Source organism: Cynoglossus semilaevis, chromosome 17 (genome assembly GCF_000523025.1).
Source record: "Cynoglossus semilaevis isolate Cse_v1.0 chromosome 17, Cse_v1.0, whole genome shotgun sequence".
NCBI classification, from domain to species: Eukaryota; Metazoa; Chordata; class Actinopteri; order Pleuronectiformes; family Cynoglossidae; genus Cynoglossus; species Cynoglossus semilaevis.
In genome coordinates this window covers 5,743,209-5,758,003 of record NC_024323.1, presented here as the reverse complement: position 1 = coordinate 5,758,003, position 14,795 = coordinate 5,743,209, and the positions used below count along the sequence as shown (strand labels likewise).

General features: G+C 39.7%; 2 protein-coding genes across 4 annotated transcripts in view; both read right to left on the bottom strand.

The window, feature by feature from the left end:
* Nucleotides 1-9,995, bottom strand: part of LOC103392835 (transcription factor MafG) — a 16,571-nt gene extending 6,576 nt beyond the window's left edge. Inside the window, exon 1 of one of the 2 annotated variants that reach the window (XM_025064428.1) lies at nucleotides 9,732-9,995. The gene's annotated coding sequence lies outside the window, so the exon portion shown is untranslated. Of the gene's footprint in view, nucleotides 1-7,518; nucleotides 8,959-9,731 lie in introns of those variants that run through there. The other variant, XM_008329571.3, reaches the window with a different exon arrangement.
* Nucleotides 9,996-10,112: 117 nt separating this feature from the next.
* Nucleotides 10,113-14,795, bottom strand: part of LOC103392838 (pyrroline-5-carboxylate reductase 1, mitochondrial-like) — a 5,514-nt gene continuing 831 nt past the window's right edge. For both annotated transcript variants that reach the window (XM_008329573.3, XM_017040821.2), the window contains exons 3-8: nucleotides 14,454-14,524; nucleotides 13,899-14,078; nucleotides 13,333-13,554; nucleotides 12,513-12,605; nucleotides 12,077-12,240; nucleotides 10,113-11,756 (exon numbers count right to left, since the gene is read on the bottom strand). In XM_008329573.3, coding sequence (XP_008327795.2) covers nucleotides 11,597-11,756; nucleotides 12,077-12,240; nucleotides 12,513-12,605; nucleotides 13,333-13,554; nucleotides 13,899-14,078; nucleotides 14,454-14,524 — 890 coding nt within the window. In that variant the 3' untranslated portion in view covers nucleotides 10,113-11,596. The remainder of the gene's footprint in view (nucleotides 11,757-12,076; nucleotides 12,241-12,512; nucleotides 12,606-13,332; nucleotides 13,555-13,898; nucleotides 14,079-14,453; nucleotides 14,525-14,795) is intronic.

The window sequence follows — 14,795 nt, the reverse complement described above, 5'->3', positions numbered from 1 at the left end:
AGGGGGAGGTGCGGGGGGGGGTTGGGGGGGGTTGTTTGGGGTGTGAGGCGGGGGGTTGGTTGCGTTTCTGGAACTGAAGGTGGCAAGCAGGGTGACTGAGGGCTGCAGGGAGAGCCATCTTCACTTGACAGCAGTGTAACAAGATTATCAGGGCCGTAAGTGCAAACAAAAACCCCGGCAACCTGCCTCGGAATCCAGATTACGACAGCGCCTGCTATCTGAATACTAAACAAGGCTGGCGAGGACTAATGGGGCGCAGGCCTTACCGAGACATGACAGCGGGCTGCATATCACATAACTAATCACATGCTTGTGCATCCACACAGAGACGGATAACCAAAATCGCACAAGCACATATAAATTTAACTTGTCATGATCCATTGTTGAAACGAAGCAACCAAACACTTGGCAGTGGCAGCTTGCTAATGAAGTGAATAAAACTAGAAGTGGATGTGCATGCTGATGAAAGACCCTTTTTTTTTGTTGGAAAGCACAGGCGGCAGCCAACAATGGAAACTCAGATCTGTGAAACTAAACAGCTGAGTATAATCTCACAACAAACAAGAGATTTCTTTCTACAAGAGAGGAGACAGAATGTGGCTTTATTTTTGTTTCTATCACCAGTTTAAATCGTCTTCTCCTAAATTGGCAGGTTGGTAGAGAGGGACCATACATTACCAATAAAATCACTGAAATGAGGTTTTAGGTGATCCCGGGTTGGGCACCACTTTAAACTGACACCTGTGTATCTAAGTAAAAATTAAGTTATTTTGAATAATTTGTACAAAGGTCTCCATCCCCATTTTCATTGTCTTTAGAAAAAAGAAAAAATCCCCTTAAATAGTACCATATTGCTTTGGCTGACTATTTTATAGAGTGGTTATTTGCCGTCCTGTGTTCCTCTGGGGTTGAGATCCATACTGCAGACAGCAAACATGCCTGCTCTGTATGTCATAAATAGTCATTCCCAGCTTCATGCCTGAACAGAGTCTCTACCTTTACTCCCTCCCTCCTAATTCACAGTTGAAAAGATTGCGCAGATATTCAGATCTAATCATTCCTCCCTTCAGCTGAGTGAAGTCAATTATCAAGCAAGCTCCACGTGTCGAGCGCCATTTAACTGCAAATTAAAAATCAGACTCCTCTGATCGCTCCAGAGGACTGTTGTAAACTTGTGCACGTGTAAGACAACAGTGTGTGAGCGCGTCTGTGCAAGGAGGAAAAGGTACGTTTGCAAGAAGGGAAGGGAAGCTATTAACTACTAAGTATTCAGAGCGTGAAATAAGAGTGACAAAAAGGGAGAGAGGGGAAATCATTCAGCAGCCCAGTCTGCGGAGGGAAATGAGACGTGCTTGATGCAAAGAGGGAAATACTTTGTCGATACTTTTGACCAGGTTTATAGCAAATATTATCAAAAGTATTTCCACAGCCTGCCTGTTAAATCAAACACAGCCTGGCTGCGTTTAAGTCGTTGTTAGTAACAGTCAATTTGCCTGCACGCTGCCTTGATCGGTAGACACATACAGACTTTAAGAAAATGCCTTAAACAACAACAAAATAAGCAGCCGGTGATCACTACAGTGCTACAGTGGCCTTCATGTTTCCAATTCAAAATAATCAACACAAGGAAGTACAGTACAGCGAGACATGTCTTACTTTTTCTGTTTTTCAGTGCGACACTTTTAATGCTCGCCGTTGGTTTGAAAAGGACTGGAACTAATTACAATAATGGTATTTACACTTAAAGGTCAAATGTAAAACATTCAGAAATGCCCTTGTAATTAATGACACGGGAGGCCATTAAATTAACTACAGCTAGTATCCCAAAAAACTGACGCGGGAGACTAAATTTGACAACTGAAAAATTACAGATAATTAAGTATTTATTCATGAAGTTTAATATAATTACTACAGTACAGAACACACCAGTTATTTTAGCTTCATAACACAACGACATAAACCAGTGATACGAAGGTAAATGAGGATGATTGTATTTTTTTGGGTCATTTTTTTCCCCAGCTTCTTCACAAAACCATGATCCCTGGACTTTCAGTTAAAAACTGAGACGACTGCTCATCAGCATCACAGTCGGTAAAAAGCTGCACTTTCAACTGCATCACTAGCAATTTTGTGTCATTTGGTGCAAAAAAAAAAAGTCTCCAGTGGAGGCGTCCTGTTTCTGCACTCCGCAACTAAAAGGCATCAAAGTTGGATTAAAAGATAATTATCTTGTTGAATGATGTATTCGCAAATTATTTCCTAAGCCTGCGTTAGCAGTTTAGACTAATATACACAACCAAGAAGGAAGGAGAGTGTAATTTTGCAAGCTGTGCAACATTTTGTTTACACATTAGGGAAAAAAATGTCATGCATAATTTATTATACACATACTGTTTGTATTATGTGTTTAAAATACTGCAAAGTTTATAAAAAGTAGTGTTGGGTCTTAAGTGAGATGGACAACTGAGCAGATTCAGGCATAACTGGTTTGAGTTTGTCTGGAAAACAAAAAAAAAATCAAATATAAAACAAAATGTTTTAATCATATCTAATGCTGTTAAACAGTCATGGAATTGACATGACAGGTTTTACCTATGTTTATTGTAATTTGAAAATTGTATACATTAGTTTATTAATTATCAAATTATTTATTTAAAATGTTACATTTTATCACCTAGAATAAATGTGTCTGGTAATAAAATGACTGGACATTAGTGCTGCCCATTTCCATTAAGAGATTTTTGTTCAAATTTACATTGAAAAAGTTTACCAGCATGTGATTCATTTTGAAACAGGTCTTGTCCTCTATCTTTATAAGTTTACCATGTGCACCAACGGAGACAAATTGTGCACGTTTAGATTAATTGAGGTGTACTTTCTTCATATATTCACCACAGTATTGTCATGGATCCCATTTATCCAGGTCAGAATCATTTTGATTTTTATTGCAAATTGGGTCAGGGTGGTTTGTCATCTGTAAAAAGTGGGTCCCTGTGTAAAAAGTTTGGGAAACACTGGACATAAAGATTCAACAGCTGCAAAGTCGACAAAAAAAAACAAACAAAAAAACCAAAACAACCCCCCCCCGAACTATTAAATAGGAATTAAAATGAAAAATAGACTTCAACGATCAATACTGAATATTTAACATTAAAATTAAATTAGAGGTCATCAAATGAAGAAACACAACCCTTAGAGATGCTTTTAAAAAAAGACAAGCTCCAGATGCTTCTCTGAGCTCCTACTGTGCAGAGGTGCATGTGACACATTTACCTCAGGAATTTGCATTCCAAAACAAAAGATGTAAAAAAAAAAAAAAAAATACAAAAACATGAATCACTGCCCTCTAGGGGTTTTTATTCACTGAAGTCAGGCATAACGTTGTTTTCTTTTTTGTTGTTTTTTTTCTTCGATAAAGCGCTAGGATTGGACTGGTTGGCATGAGCCAATATGTGCGTGTTTACAGATCATTTTCAAGCTCGGTTGCTGCTGTTTACTCTCGAAGCTGCTTTGTTAGTATAAGCACTGGGACAAGAGAAGGAGTCTTCATTGTTGGTCCGCAGTATCTGCCTGGAGGACCTGATTTAATAGGAAGAATTAGGCTCTTGATCGGCCACACACACAAGCACACACACACAAACACACACACAGACTAAATAACCAGCAGCTCCACTCTGTTGGTTGCATACATATTAAATGCATATCGCACAACACCAAAATACAACCATTCAGCACATTCCAATGCAATTTAAAGTGAAATTACATTTAAATAATTCAGGTTTTTGTTTGTATCACGGCACAGCTGCGGAGGATTCAGCGTGGATCGTCTCCAAGTGAGCGCCTCAGGCTATCAAACAAACAAAGCTCAGCAAATAAAAGCAGGACATTTAATTTATGATCACACCCCCCATCCCCGCCCCCCTTTCTGCAAAGTTCTTTGAAATACTCGTACATCAGTAGTCACCTGGAAATCAGAAGAAGCCTGAATTCCAATAATGAAACCAGCCACCATTTACTTGATTCCAGTGGTGACAAGTAGCCGATGTACGGATGGTGAATTAAACATATGATTTTTCCAAAAAAAGACAAAAACTGCAATTACTTTCCTCCAAAATACAGTTGATACAAATAATCTTGCACGTATAAACTCATACCACACTGCTCTCCTCTCAGAGAATCTGTTTTTATTTTCCTCTCAAACTTGAAAATGTTTTTTTTTTAGGTTTAAAACTTCACTGCTTGTCTGTTTGACAGAAAATTGCTACAATTTGATAAAAGTTCTGCGCGTCCTGTTGCTTTTTATGCTTTGGTTTTTGAGCGCATATTTACAGGAGAAAAAAGACCAAAATATAAAATGTATCCCTAATATTCTAGCAAAAATTCTAGCAAAAACATTACAATGTGCCACTTGTGATAGGTGTGTTTGAGGATCACGGGAGGATTTATAAGGATTGGATGAAAATAGATAAATACAGCTGCACACGGAAGTCCACTGTATTTATCTGAACTCCTGGATCTTTTTGATGGACTCCTCTTTTGTGTTCTAGCTGTTCTCCAACCCGTGCAGACAAGATCTTAACACTGTCACACTGAGAAACACAGAGATTTGAGTTGATAAGAGGCTTAATCAGCAAGTGAAAACACCTGGCTGCAGCAAGTATTCTGTTTCCCAAAAATATATATAAATGATTAAATGACTATAAGTGAACATATTAAAAAGCAGTTATCTGACATTGTGGACATCTGACAACTGTTGATTGTCATCAGAATGACAGATGTACAGAGCCAATTCCAAAAAACATTTTTTTACACCAAACAAATGTTATTCTACACGGTCCTGTGTAACAGAACCAGTGAATGTATTTGACAAATACGTAAATTATGAACATGTCAATCCCACTAGATGCTATTTTAGAGTTCAAAAACAGCTTTTTAAAATGACTTTTTATTGTTTGAACTATTTTATATATTTTACTATTTAAAAATCTGAACATTTGACTGAGTATACAGTAATGGAAAAACTGTCTTTTCATTTCTTTGCACCATGTCTGACGTGTAAGAACCATAAAGACATTGTCACCTCTTTAAGTTCAAGTGTGAAGTGTTTATGCACCATAAAGAAGTGGTTCCTGCTGCTGCCTTACACACAGTGGAAGAAGTGGTTCCTGCTGCTGCCTTACAGCAAGAAGAGCACAGTAGGCTGGTGCAATTTTCTGCATGCAGTGAAGTTCTTGAACACGAGAATGAACAGTTGTGGTCCTGGGATGGACGTGTCGACTGCGGGTGTGTTTTCGCCTCGATTGGCTGCAGAGCTATGCGACCCCTCGAAAAGATTAAGTGGTAGAGGATAAAATAAAAAAAAAACTTTTAAACTGCTCTGCAGTGCAGACACTGAGTGCAGAATAAGGAAAGAGAACAGAGGTGTTGGTCAATAATTGTGTCTTGAAAAACCAGCGGTATTCATCAGCCATCGGCTGCACCAACACCTTAAAGACGGTCGTCAGCCACAGAGAATCCCATTTCAGTCACCCTTTAGCACCAATGCCACTCCTGGTGGTTTCACTTCCAACACTCATCCTGCACCCATGTCAGTGAGGATGAACGCAGGTTAACGTGAAAAACAGCAGCCAACAAACGGCTTTGTGTTTGCAACTCTCCAGCTCCGCTTTTACACTGAATAATCAAAAATTCCAAACACACAAATGACCTTCATGAACATGAGAAGTCTAAATCTAACAGAAAATCATCATCAAACATGCTCGCTGTACTTTCAGGATGAAAGTAATACTTGGGAGATGTGGAGCAAACATATTGCAATGCTAAGCAATCATAATCTGCACTACACTTGCAGCAGGTTTCATCATCAACGTTGCCTCTCCTCCCTATTGCAACACTACGGGGGAAAAAATGCTATATTGATCTTTTTCTCACTCGCTCGCAGGCATTCCCATTTCCCTGTACAGCTTAAGCAGCACTTTTGTGGACAAATCCCACATTTGTGTTCCTTTCTTGAGGGTAATAATTGTCCTGAATAGGCGTAACTACTCCCAAAGGCACAGCTGTATTGGCCAGACAGAGGAGTTGGTGGCCAGACTGTACTCTCAAGTCTTGCCTCCTGTTTCATCAACCTCACATTTCCTCCTCCACCCTCCACCACCTGCCCGCTTCTGAGAGATGCCACTGAGTACGAGTTGTGCGCTACGTTCACCTCTGTGGTATCCTGCCTTATTTTATCTCTGCTTCTACGATGAAAAAGGATAATAAATCTCAGGGCTCGGATCTCCACCACTCCCCGTCTCCATTCATACACACCACCTCTGTCCCCAATGGGCTCTTGTGCGGGCCTCCATCCGTTCGTGTTACCTGCAGAGATGGCCGTTGCGATTTATTGCAAATCTGAGCCTGTGATGTAGAGCTGATCTGTCTGCGGAACACACTCCACAGCTTGCATGAATAGAGATGATGAAATAAGTTGAATATCTGAGCAAGAGCGGAGAACTTCTATCCATTAAGCCATCGCCTCTATATATGCTCAACAGTTTCCAAGGTGACTTTTCAAAATGCACCCAGATTCTCCTGGGTAATTCATTACCTGAGTTTCCTAAGCGGCCACTCTAATAGGAAATTGCCGACCCCTCAAATAAGAGACAAGTCCTCTTTCATTGAAAGTGAAAATGTGCACATCTATAGTATCCTGCAAACAAAAACAAAAAAAGGGGGAACACACACACAGGCGTTTTTGTCACTGATGCGATGAAAACTATGCGTTGTTTTCCCACTCATCCCGTAATAATAATACACATGACCCAATTTAAACAGGCACTGCCTGGCATGAATACATCATGACAGCAGCACATGCATGATATATTGCTTATCGTGCATTTTTTAAATGGCTTTGACATCCCAGTTGACACCTAAGCACTTAGTCTAAATGTACTCACACCCCGTTTGTTGATGTACATCATGACAGCGCGGCAATAAAAAGCACATTGTCGGCGGAATGTAGATGAGACTATTGATAAATGCGTGATGGTCATCACTTGATGCTCATGGCTGGATGACTGACTTGGGGGTGGAGGAGGGCTGGGGGAGAGGCGATCAGCATCAGCACCATTTCGATCCATCACCTCCACCGCGGTGGCTCGGTGATAAACATCCTCCGCCGAGCACAGACCTTTTGTCCGGCGGTGCCATATTTCGGTGTGGTTTCTGAGCATGGCTGAAATACATCATTGTGATGATTCAGCACCGGGCAGAAAAGCCGCCGCTTGTTGCTTTGGCTCCGATCGTAAGAGAACACAGGGGTTAAATGGGCTGATTGTGATGTCAAAGCCAAGGACGGACGGGTTCTGGTGAAATGACAGTCACTACAGGTGAATCAATTCGACCTGTTATTGAAAAGCACGTCCTAACACACGGCATCAGCGCGTGCAAATAAACCCACACCGGAGCACAAACAGCATGTCACAATAAAACCGAACGGTGATATTTGTGAGAAAAAGGAGTGTTGTTACCGACCTGATGTGTCTAAACCGCTACCTCGGCTCGTCGCTCTTGCTTCCTTCCACAACGAGGTGATGAAGCAGCAGGTTTAAATGGGAAGAAGCGCATGAGTTGACAAAGCACGGAGGAGCGCCGCGCTACAGTGGAGAGAGACACGCGCGCGCGCGCGAGCACGCACACAGACCGGGCTAAATTAGCACGGAAACAGCCTAGTTACACACTTCTGACATTCCGCGGCTCCCCGCTCCCTCCGACGCCCGCTGCTCGCGTGAAAGTGACAAACAACTCCCCGCCTACAAAACAAGCAAGCGAGGAAATCCCCGTGTTCTGCCTCACTACTACTACCACCAATGTGGCAAAGCAGCGACAACGCGACAGATTCCACAACCGGAGAAAAACAAAAATATTAAATACATTAATTCATAAATAAATATCATAATTCAAACAGGAGGCACCACCACGTCAAATTCAAAATATTGAGTCACGCGTTTTATTAACGGGTGTGTACATTATATTAGCTGCCTCCTCAGCATTTAAGCGTTTAAGCCACAGACGTCAACTTTCGCTGTAAAACCACAAGTACTTCCGGTATAGCACTTTCAAAGTACGTGCGCTAACCGAGCTCAGTTATTGGCATAGACAAAGGGGTTGCGATGTACCAGAACAAATAGCTCAATAGAGGAGCAACATTAGCTCGTATTAACCTTTTTAACGCCAGATTGTCAGAAAACAAACATCAGAACCCACGAAGAAACTATGTAGGATCAGAGCTAAGTCCAGCTATTTTGATGACTTGGGTAAGATTATGGTTTGGCCCACAGAAAAAGCCAAAACATCACTGAACAATAGCAGGTGACAGAGCTTGAAGGGTTAGTTGTTAGTCAAAACCAGCAACAACAAAAAAACACAAAACACAACTTTTAAAATGTAATAAATAAACAAATAACTCATAAATGTGCTTTATGTAAACAATGCAAAACATTTTTTTCTTGAATATACAACAAAACAACGTACTGGTGGGAAACACTCCAAAATCAGTCCTTTTAACTGTCAATAACTGCACAAGAAAAACAGTGTTCATATTTTAGACAGTGTGTTTTTTTCGTGAATCAATGTAAGTTGATTGGAAATTGTAAATGTCTTCCACTATAATCTTGCACTATATTTAACAACACTGTGTTTTTTCCCAGCAACTTCTCTTTTTCAGAGGGTCACACAGCCTTTAGTCTGCATAGTAATTTGTCCCTGTTTAATTCAGGACGACCTTCCTGGTGCAACCCTCCTACTGATTTTTTTTTTTCAATGTCACGTCTGAGACATAAAAAAAAAAAAACCTATGCTCATGCCAAACATTATTACTTTGCCCTATTATCTGATTGGTTGGTTGCCAGTTACAACCAATCTGCCTGTCTGCCTGAGAGACAGGCATAACATTAATAAATTGTAGATGTAGATGTAAAATTGTAGATGTAATTGAGATTTTTGATAAGTCACTTTGTTTGAGCAATTATTTTGACTTTGATGAATGAACTTGGCAGTGCAATCAGAATTCTGTATTTGTTAGTATTATGGGTTGTAATGCAGTGTTAGTGTATGTTGAAGAAAAGTTAGAAATATTTTACTTATTTCTAATTTAAAATGCAAGTTCCCTTGTTTACCCGCAGGGGGTGTTATGAACATAGTTGTAATGTTCATGTTGTAATTGTAATTCTTGCTACACGTGTTTAGTGCGAATACAAAGCAGTTTATAATAATCTAAAACACTATCTTGAGCAATTCCGTATAAACCTTCACATTTTTAACAGCGCAAAATCGCTGTCCATGGTGATGATAGATCGTCAGCGCTAGTAGCGCAGATTTGTACTGTTTTAGAGCAGTACTCAGCCATCAGCAAATCAAATATTATATCAGATATTGAAACAAAACCCACTTCTGTGAAAACATTACAACACTATTCTCACCGACTGCTGAAGAAAAAATTCCCACTGCAACACCAAATAGAGGTTTCTTTGAAGGGGCATTAATTGCAGTTAAATACCCCTCTCGTGCACAGGAATTTTATTTTGAAAACCATTCGAAAGCAATCACCGTGCTGGCTTCACTAAATGGGACGGCTAGGTATGCTAACGCACGAAGCTAACGCCGTCTAGCTTGTCAACGGCGGCGGCTGTAAGGTATGCACACTCAGCACAACAACAGAGACTCGGTTTGGTTTCTTAGCGGCTCACCTGAGTCGGAGACGATGTTCTGTGAAGTTGTAGCTGTCAGGCTCCCGTTTTTACAACGACAACATGTGGACAAGGGGACATTTAAAAGGCGCGCATGAACCTTTAGTGCCAGTGACAGAGAGGCTCGTGTTCTCTATGTTGATTCCTTTCTCTTGTATCGCAGCCAGACGTCATCGTGTTTGGCCACGTGACTTCATTCATGAAGGATCTTCTTTCCTGAACAGAGTAAAAATAATTTCCACCAAAAACATATCACTCGCGTTCGTATGGAGCTGCTAACGCCTGCTTGGTGACAGGGAAACGGCTGAAAATAGTCATTTAATCTAAGTGGAGAACACTGAGATTGACAGCCGTGTTTAATGAGCGAGTTTCAAACAGACATCGTTGTCATTAAGTTTATGGACAAAATTATTTACTCTTAAAAATATAAAAAACTTTTTTTCAAAATACAGTCACTCACCTATAACTTCTTTGTGTGCATCTGTTCAAACAGGGCTGCTGAAACAAACAAACAACAAAAAAAACCCAATCGAAACTATCAGTTCTCTACTGCTGAACAGGTACATATAAATTCACTAGTGAGTGTAAATACATAATACAACACAACTTTCTCCATAGCTCCCACATTGACATTTGAAGATAGGCTAAAAAAAGTAGAAATCTTACCTTATTTGAGCATGAAATACAAAGAAAATAACATATCAGATACGTGGATAAATGTCTCCTCTGAGGTAACAAGTTTCAATCTATTCACATTTTAAATTATTTCAATTCCTTCCTTTGGTATGGACTCATATTATCAAATGTATAATTTTAGGGCTGTCAAAATAATCATGATAACCATTAATTGCTAGCAAATTTGTGTAAATATACATGTTAATAATTTTACATTCATGATTCCAAACCAAATCGTGGTCTTTTCTGGTTTTTCTTTTCTTTGATTTATACTTTTGCAGTTTCAACGTTCCACATTAATACAGTAATTTTATCATTTGGATGAGTACAGAAAAAATGGGTGTGAAATGCATACATTTACCTGCTGTTTGTTTTTCAGCAAAATACAGAAAACATTTTAAAATCATATTTAGAAATGTTGATTTTTTTCCCCCTTGATTAATCATGATTGATCTAAAGCCACGTAGTATAAATCAAAAAAGGTTTTCCATAGTTTGACAGCCATAATAATTTTACATTTGACATCACAGAATCTACTGTGGCTATTTGGCTAAGGAGTGAATCTTTTCACTTGCCCGTGCAATGAACTAATAATAAGTAGACTACAAAGTAGGACCCAGGTACTGCATCGGTGTAGGCCCCACATGCAGTATGGGTCACTGAGTGTGACAATTGCACAATGGATATTCTATATGACATTTAGAGACAGTAGCCCACAGTCACAGACTCTACATACAGTATTAACATTTACCATAATACAACACTTGACACCATCAAACTAGAACTTGTAAATGCAACATTTTTGATGTTTGAAAACCCGACAAAAGAGAAAGCTTTTAAAAACTCAACCGCCGATAATTATATTACTGTTCAATCTCCATTATTCTATATAAAAGTGCATGTATTCAACCCCAGAAAGTACTAACTGCATGCAACCAAAACACTGAGATAAAAGTATTACAATTGTAAATAGAAAGAAAACAGAAGGATAACCTATTATATAGTTTTGCTCACAGTTTCTCTGATGTAGCTTGACAGCAATGTACCAGTGTTTTATTCATACAGCATGTGTGTATGTGTGTACACACACATATATATACATATATATACACATACACATATATATATATATACACACACACACACACATATATATATATATCTTCACCCCTGATGCATTGGTTACAACTTTAGTTCTTCTTGGTCTTGCTGTTAAATACACTTAAAGTGCGAGGTCTGATTCCGACATTTTCTGCGTTCACTCCTGACTGCTGCAGCACTTTGTCCAGGGTTGTTTTCTTGATGGCAGCGGGAGAGATCTTCTCCTGGTCTGCCAAAAACTGGAGTTTCCTTTTTTTTTTAAATAAGGGAAAGGTGGGAACACAGATTGTTAAAAGGTAGAATGACAACATAAAGTGCATTTTTAGCACAGCATCCCTAATGGCTTAATAATAGTCCTATTACTGGATAATTAGGAGGAGGCTGCTTTTTGTTTTAATTATTTGCATATGGCTCCATCTACTGTCTGAATTATGAACTTCAAAAGACCACACTTTGGCCACTTAAATACTACAATTAACTTAAAAGCATTTCCTGTGTGTCCTCAGGACGGGGAATATGATTTGTTGCTTTGTTTGTCTCAATTTCTTTTTTTTAACTCATGAACCCACTTAGTTCTGACACAGGAGGCCTCGACTGCATTAATCAGAAGGCTGCGGAAGCCCCCACTCTCCATGACATGCAGGGCGTGGATGGTGGCGCCCCCTGGTGAGCAAACATTGTCCTTGAGCTGCCCGGGATGCTGCTCAGAGTCCAGCAGCATACGAGCAGCACCCTGTGAAGTACAGAAGACCCACTTTAAACCGAGGAGGAAGCAGTACACAAAACATTTCACAATTGAATAAACAGTGTTAGCGAAAAAAGAATTGTGTTATAATGTATTTGTTTTCACTGACATGCTGATACAAGTCAGTTTCTTTGTTTGTAAAAAAAAGAAAAATTAAAATACTCCAAAACTAAAGGATCCCAATTTTAGCTAAATGCTAAAACACTCAACACTGATGATAATATACTTTCCTATAATACTGTAAAAGAAAGAAAAAATACCAGGAGGGCATGGGCTCCAAGGCGTACGGCTAGTCTGCGAGGCAGACCCATTTTCACTCCACCATCTGCAAGAGCATCGACGGCTGTGAAGGCCTGCAAATTCACAACCACAGAAGACAATTAAGGAAAAATAAACACTAAGCAAGGTTTTCTGTTAGAGGTGAGATTTGATTATCCATCACTACCTCCACTACAGGTCGGAACTACTGGTACAAGACAGGGTCAAAAAAGACCCCATCTACCCAGCAAGCACACTGTTTGGTAACCTTCCCTCTGGCAAGAGGCTGTGGAGCATCAGGTGCCGAACCAGCAGACTGAAGAACACTTCTTTTCTGAGGCTGTGACACTTTCAAATATAGCACAGTGACTCCCGGCACTTTCTGTGCAAATGTCCGCACAGCCTCAGACATTTGCACATAACCCTTTACCTTTGCACAATAATTATTCTTCGCTGACTGTCACTGATGGGGGTGCACCAATTATAGTACTAGAATTATTATAGGAGCCAATACGTCATTTAAATACGTAAATGCTGATCGAACAACCGGATACTTTGTACACCTACTGCAGTTCAGCATCTCACTGTCCACATGGGCAGCTTATATGGGTATCTCAGCAGTATCATCAGTTTGGAGGTATTCTAACATCATGGATGTAGGAATTGTTTCTATCACAATAAATTGCTTGTATTGTAAAAGACAGCCATATCACTGACTACACTAATCTCAGTTTAACCACACAGTGGACAGCTGAGGTGTCCTCACCAAGTCACTTTTTTGTTGTGACAGAAAAATAATGCAACACGGTATAACAAACTCACGTAAGCGGGTCCACTGCCACTCAGACCAGTCACGGCATCGATCAGATCTTCTTCCACCTCGGTGCAGTATCCTACACTGGCCATCAGCTGCTCCAGAAGCCGTTCATCCTCCACCTCTGCATGAGTGCCTGTGGCATACACTGTGGCCCCTTCGCGGACCACTACAGGGGTATTGGTCATGCAGCGCATCACCTTTGGAGCAGGGCAGAACTGAAGCAGCTTCTGCAAGATAATAAAAAGGTACATTTTTTTATCTCAGATTCATGAGCCATCATTAGGTGAACACCAATGTTGAGGTAATAAGAATGAACTTCAAAGTTAACTTAAGTTTGTAACGGCAGCAGAAAATTCTGCTTTTTTTTGGAAGGGTATAGTTTCGGGTATATATATATATATAATGGTATTGTAGGGTGTATATATATATATATAGGTTATAAAACATGTAACAGTACATATTTTGTTATATATGTATATGTATATACATATACATATATGCAGTATATTTATATTTTGTTTGTTATAGCTCATTTGTTAGTCAAACAGGAGAACACACACTCTTCTCTTGCCTTTTCTATGGAGCTGATGGTGACGCCTGCAGCACAGGACACAATGAGGTGGCGTTCTTCAATGTCTGGTCCGATTTCTTCCAGGACAAATGGAATGATGTCGGGCTTCACAGCCAGGAAGAGGACGTCACTCTTGTTCACCGTTTCCTTGTTGCTGGTGGTAAAGTTTATTCCCATTTTCTGTACAGAACATGTAATTTACACATTGATGGCTCTTGACTTACTTATGGAAAAAATATTTCAATGCATGACATGGTTATTCCAAAATAATTGTGACATGTGTCAAAGGCAGACGATGTGCTGCGGTTACCCCTGAGGAATGCAGCCAAAATAGAAGAAGAATAAAAATGTGCTTGAATTTAAATGTCACAATAAACCAGATTATAAAATGTTTTGTCATAAAAGCTTTTAAGTTTGTTTTGGTAAACCCTGACAGGAACACTATACAGGGAACAGGAGATATAAAAACCACCCATCAATGATGTAAATATCCCACAAAATATGTACCACAGAGAGCAAAGCATGAATAAAAGATATTCTTTGACGGCTCCTCACCCTCAGTCCCTGGACTGTTGGGAGATCAGTGTCTGGGGAGCTGGCTGTGATCCTGTGGGTTGCAATCACACCTTTGTGGAGAAACATATACATAAATACTTCCATTAGTCATGGCAGCAAGAGTCATCAAACTCATTTTCACCAAGAGCCACATAAGCATTATGGTTGCCCTCAAACGGGAAGACTAAACAAAATCTAACTACCCCATGATGCTACGGACAGAAATGGTAAATTGCTCCATTGAACACTCTCTAAAATTCTTCAACTTTATTAAGTTAAGAGCCCCACATTCAAATGGAAATGTTTCAATAACAGAAAATATAAATAAATATATATATATAT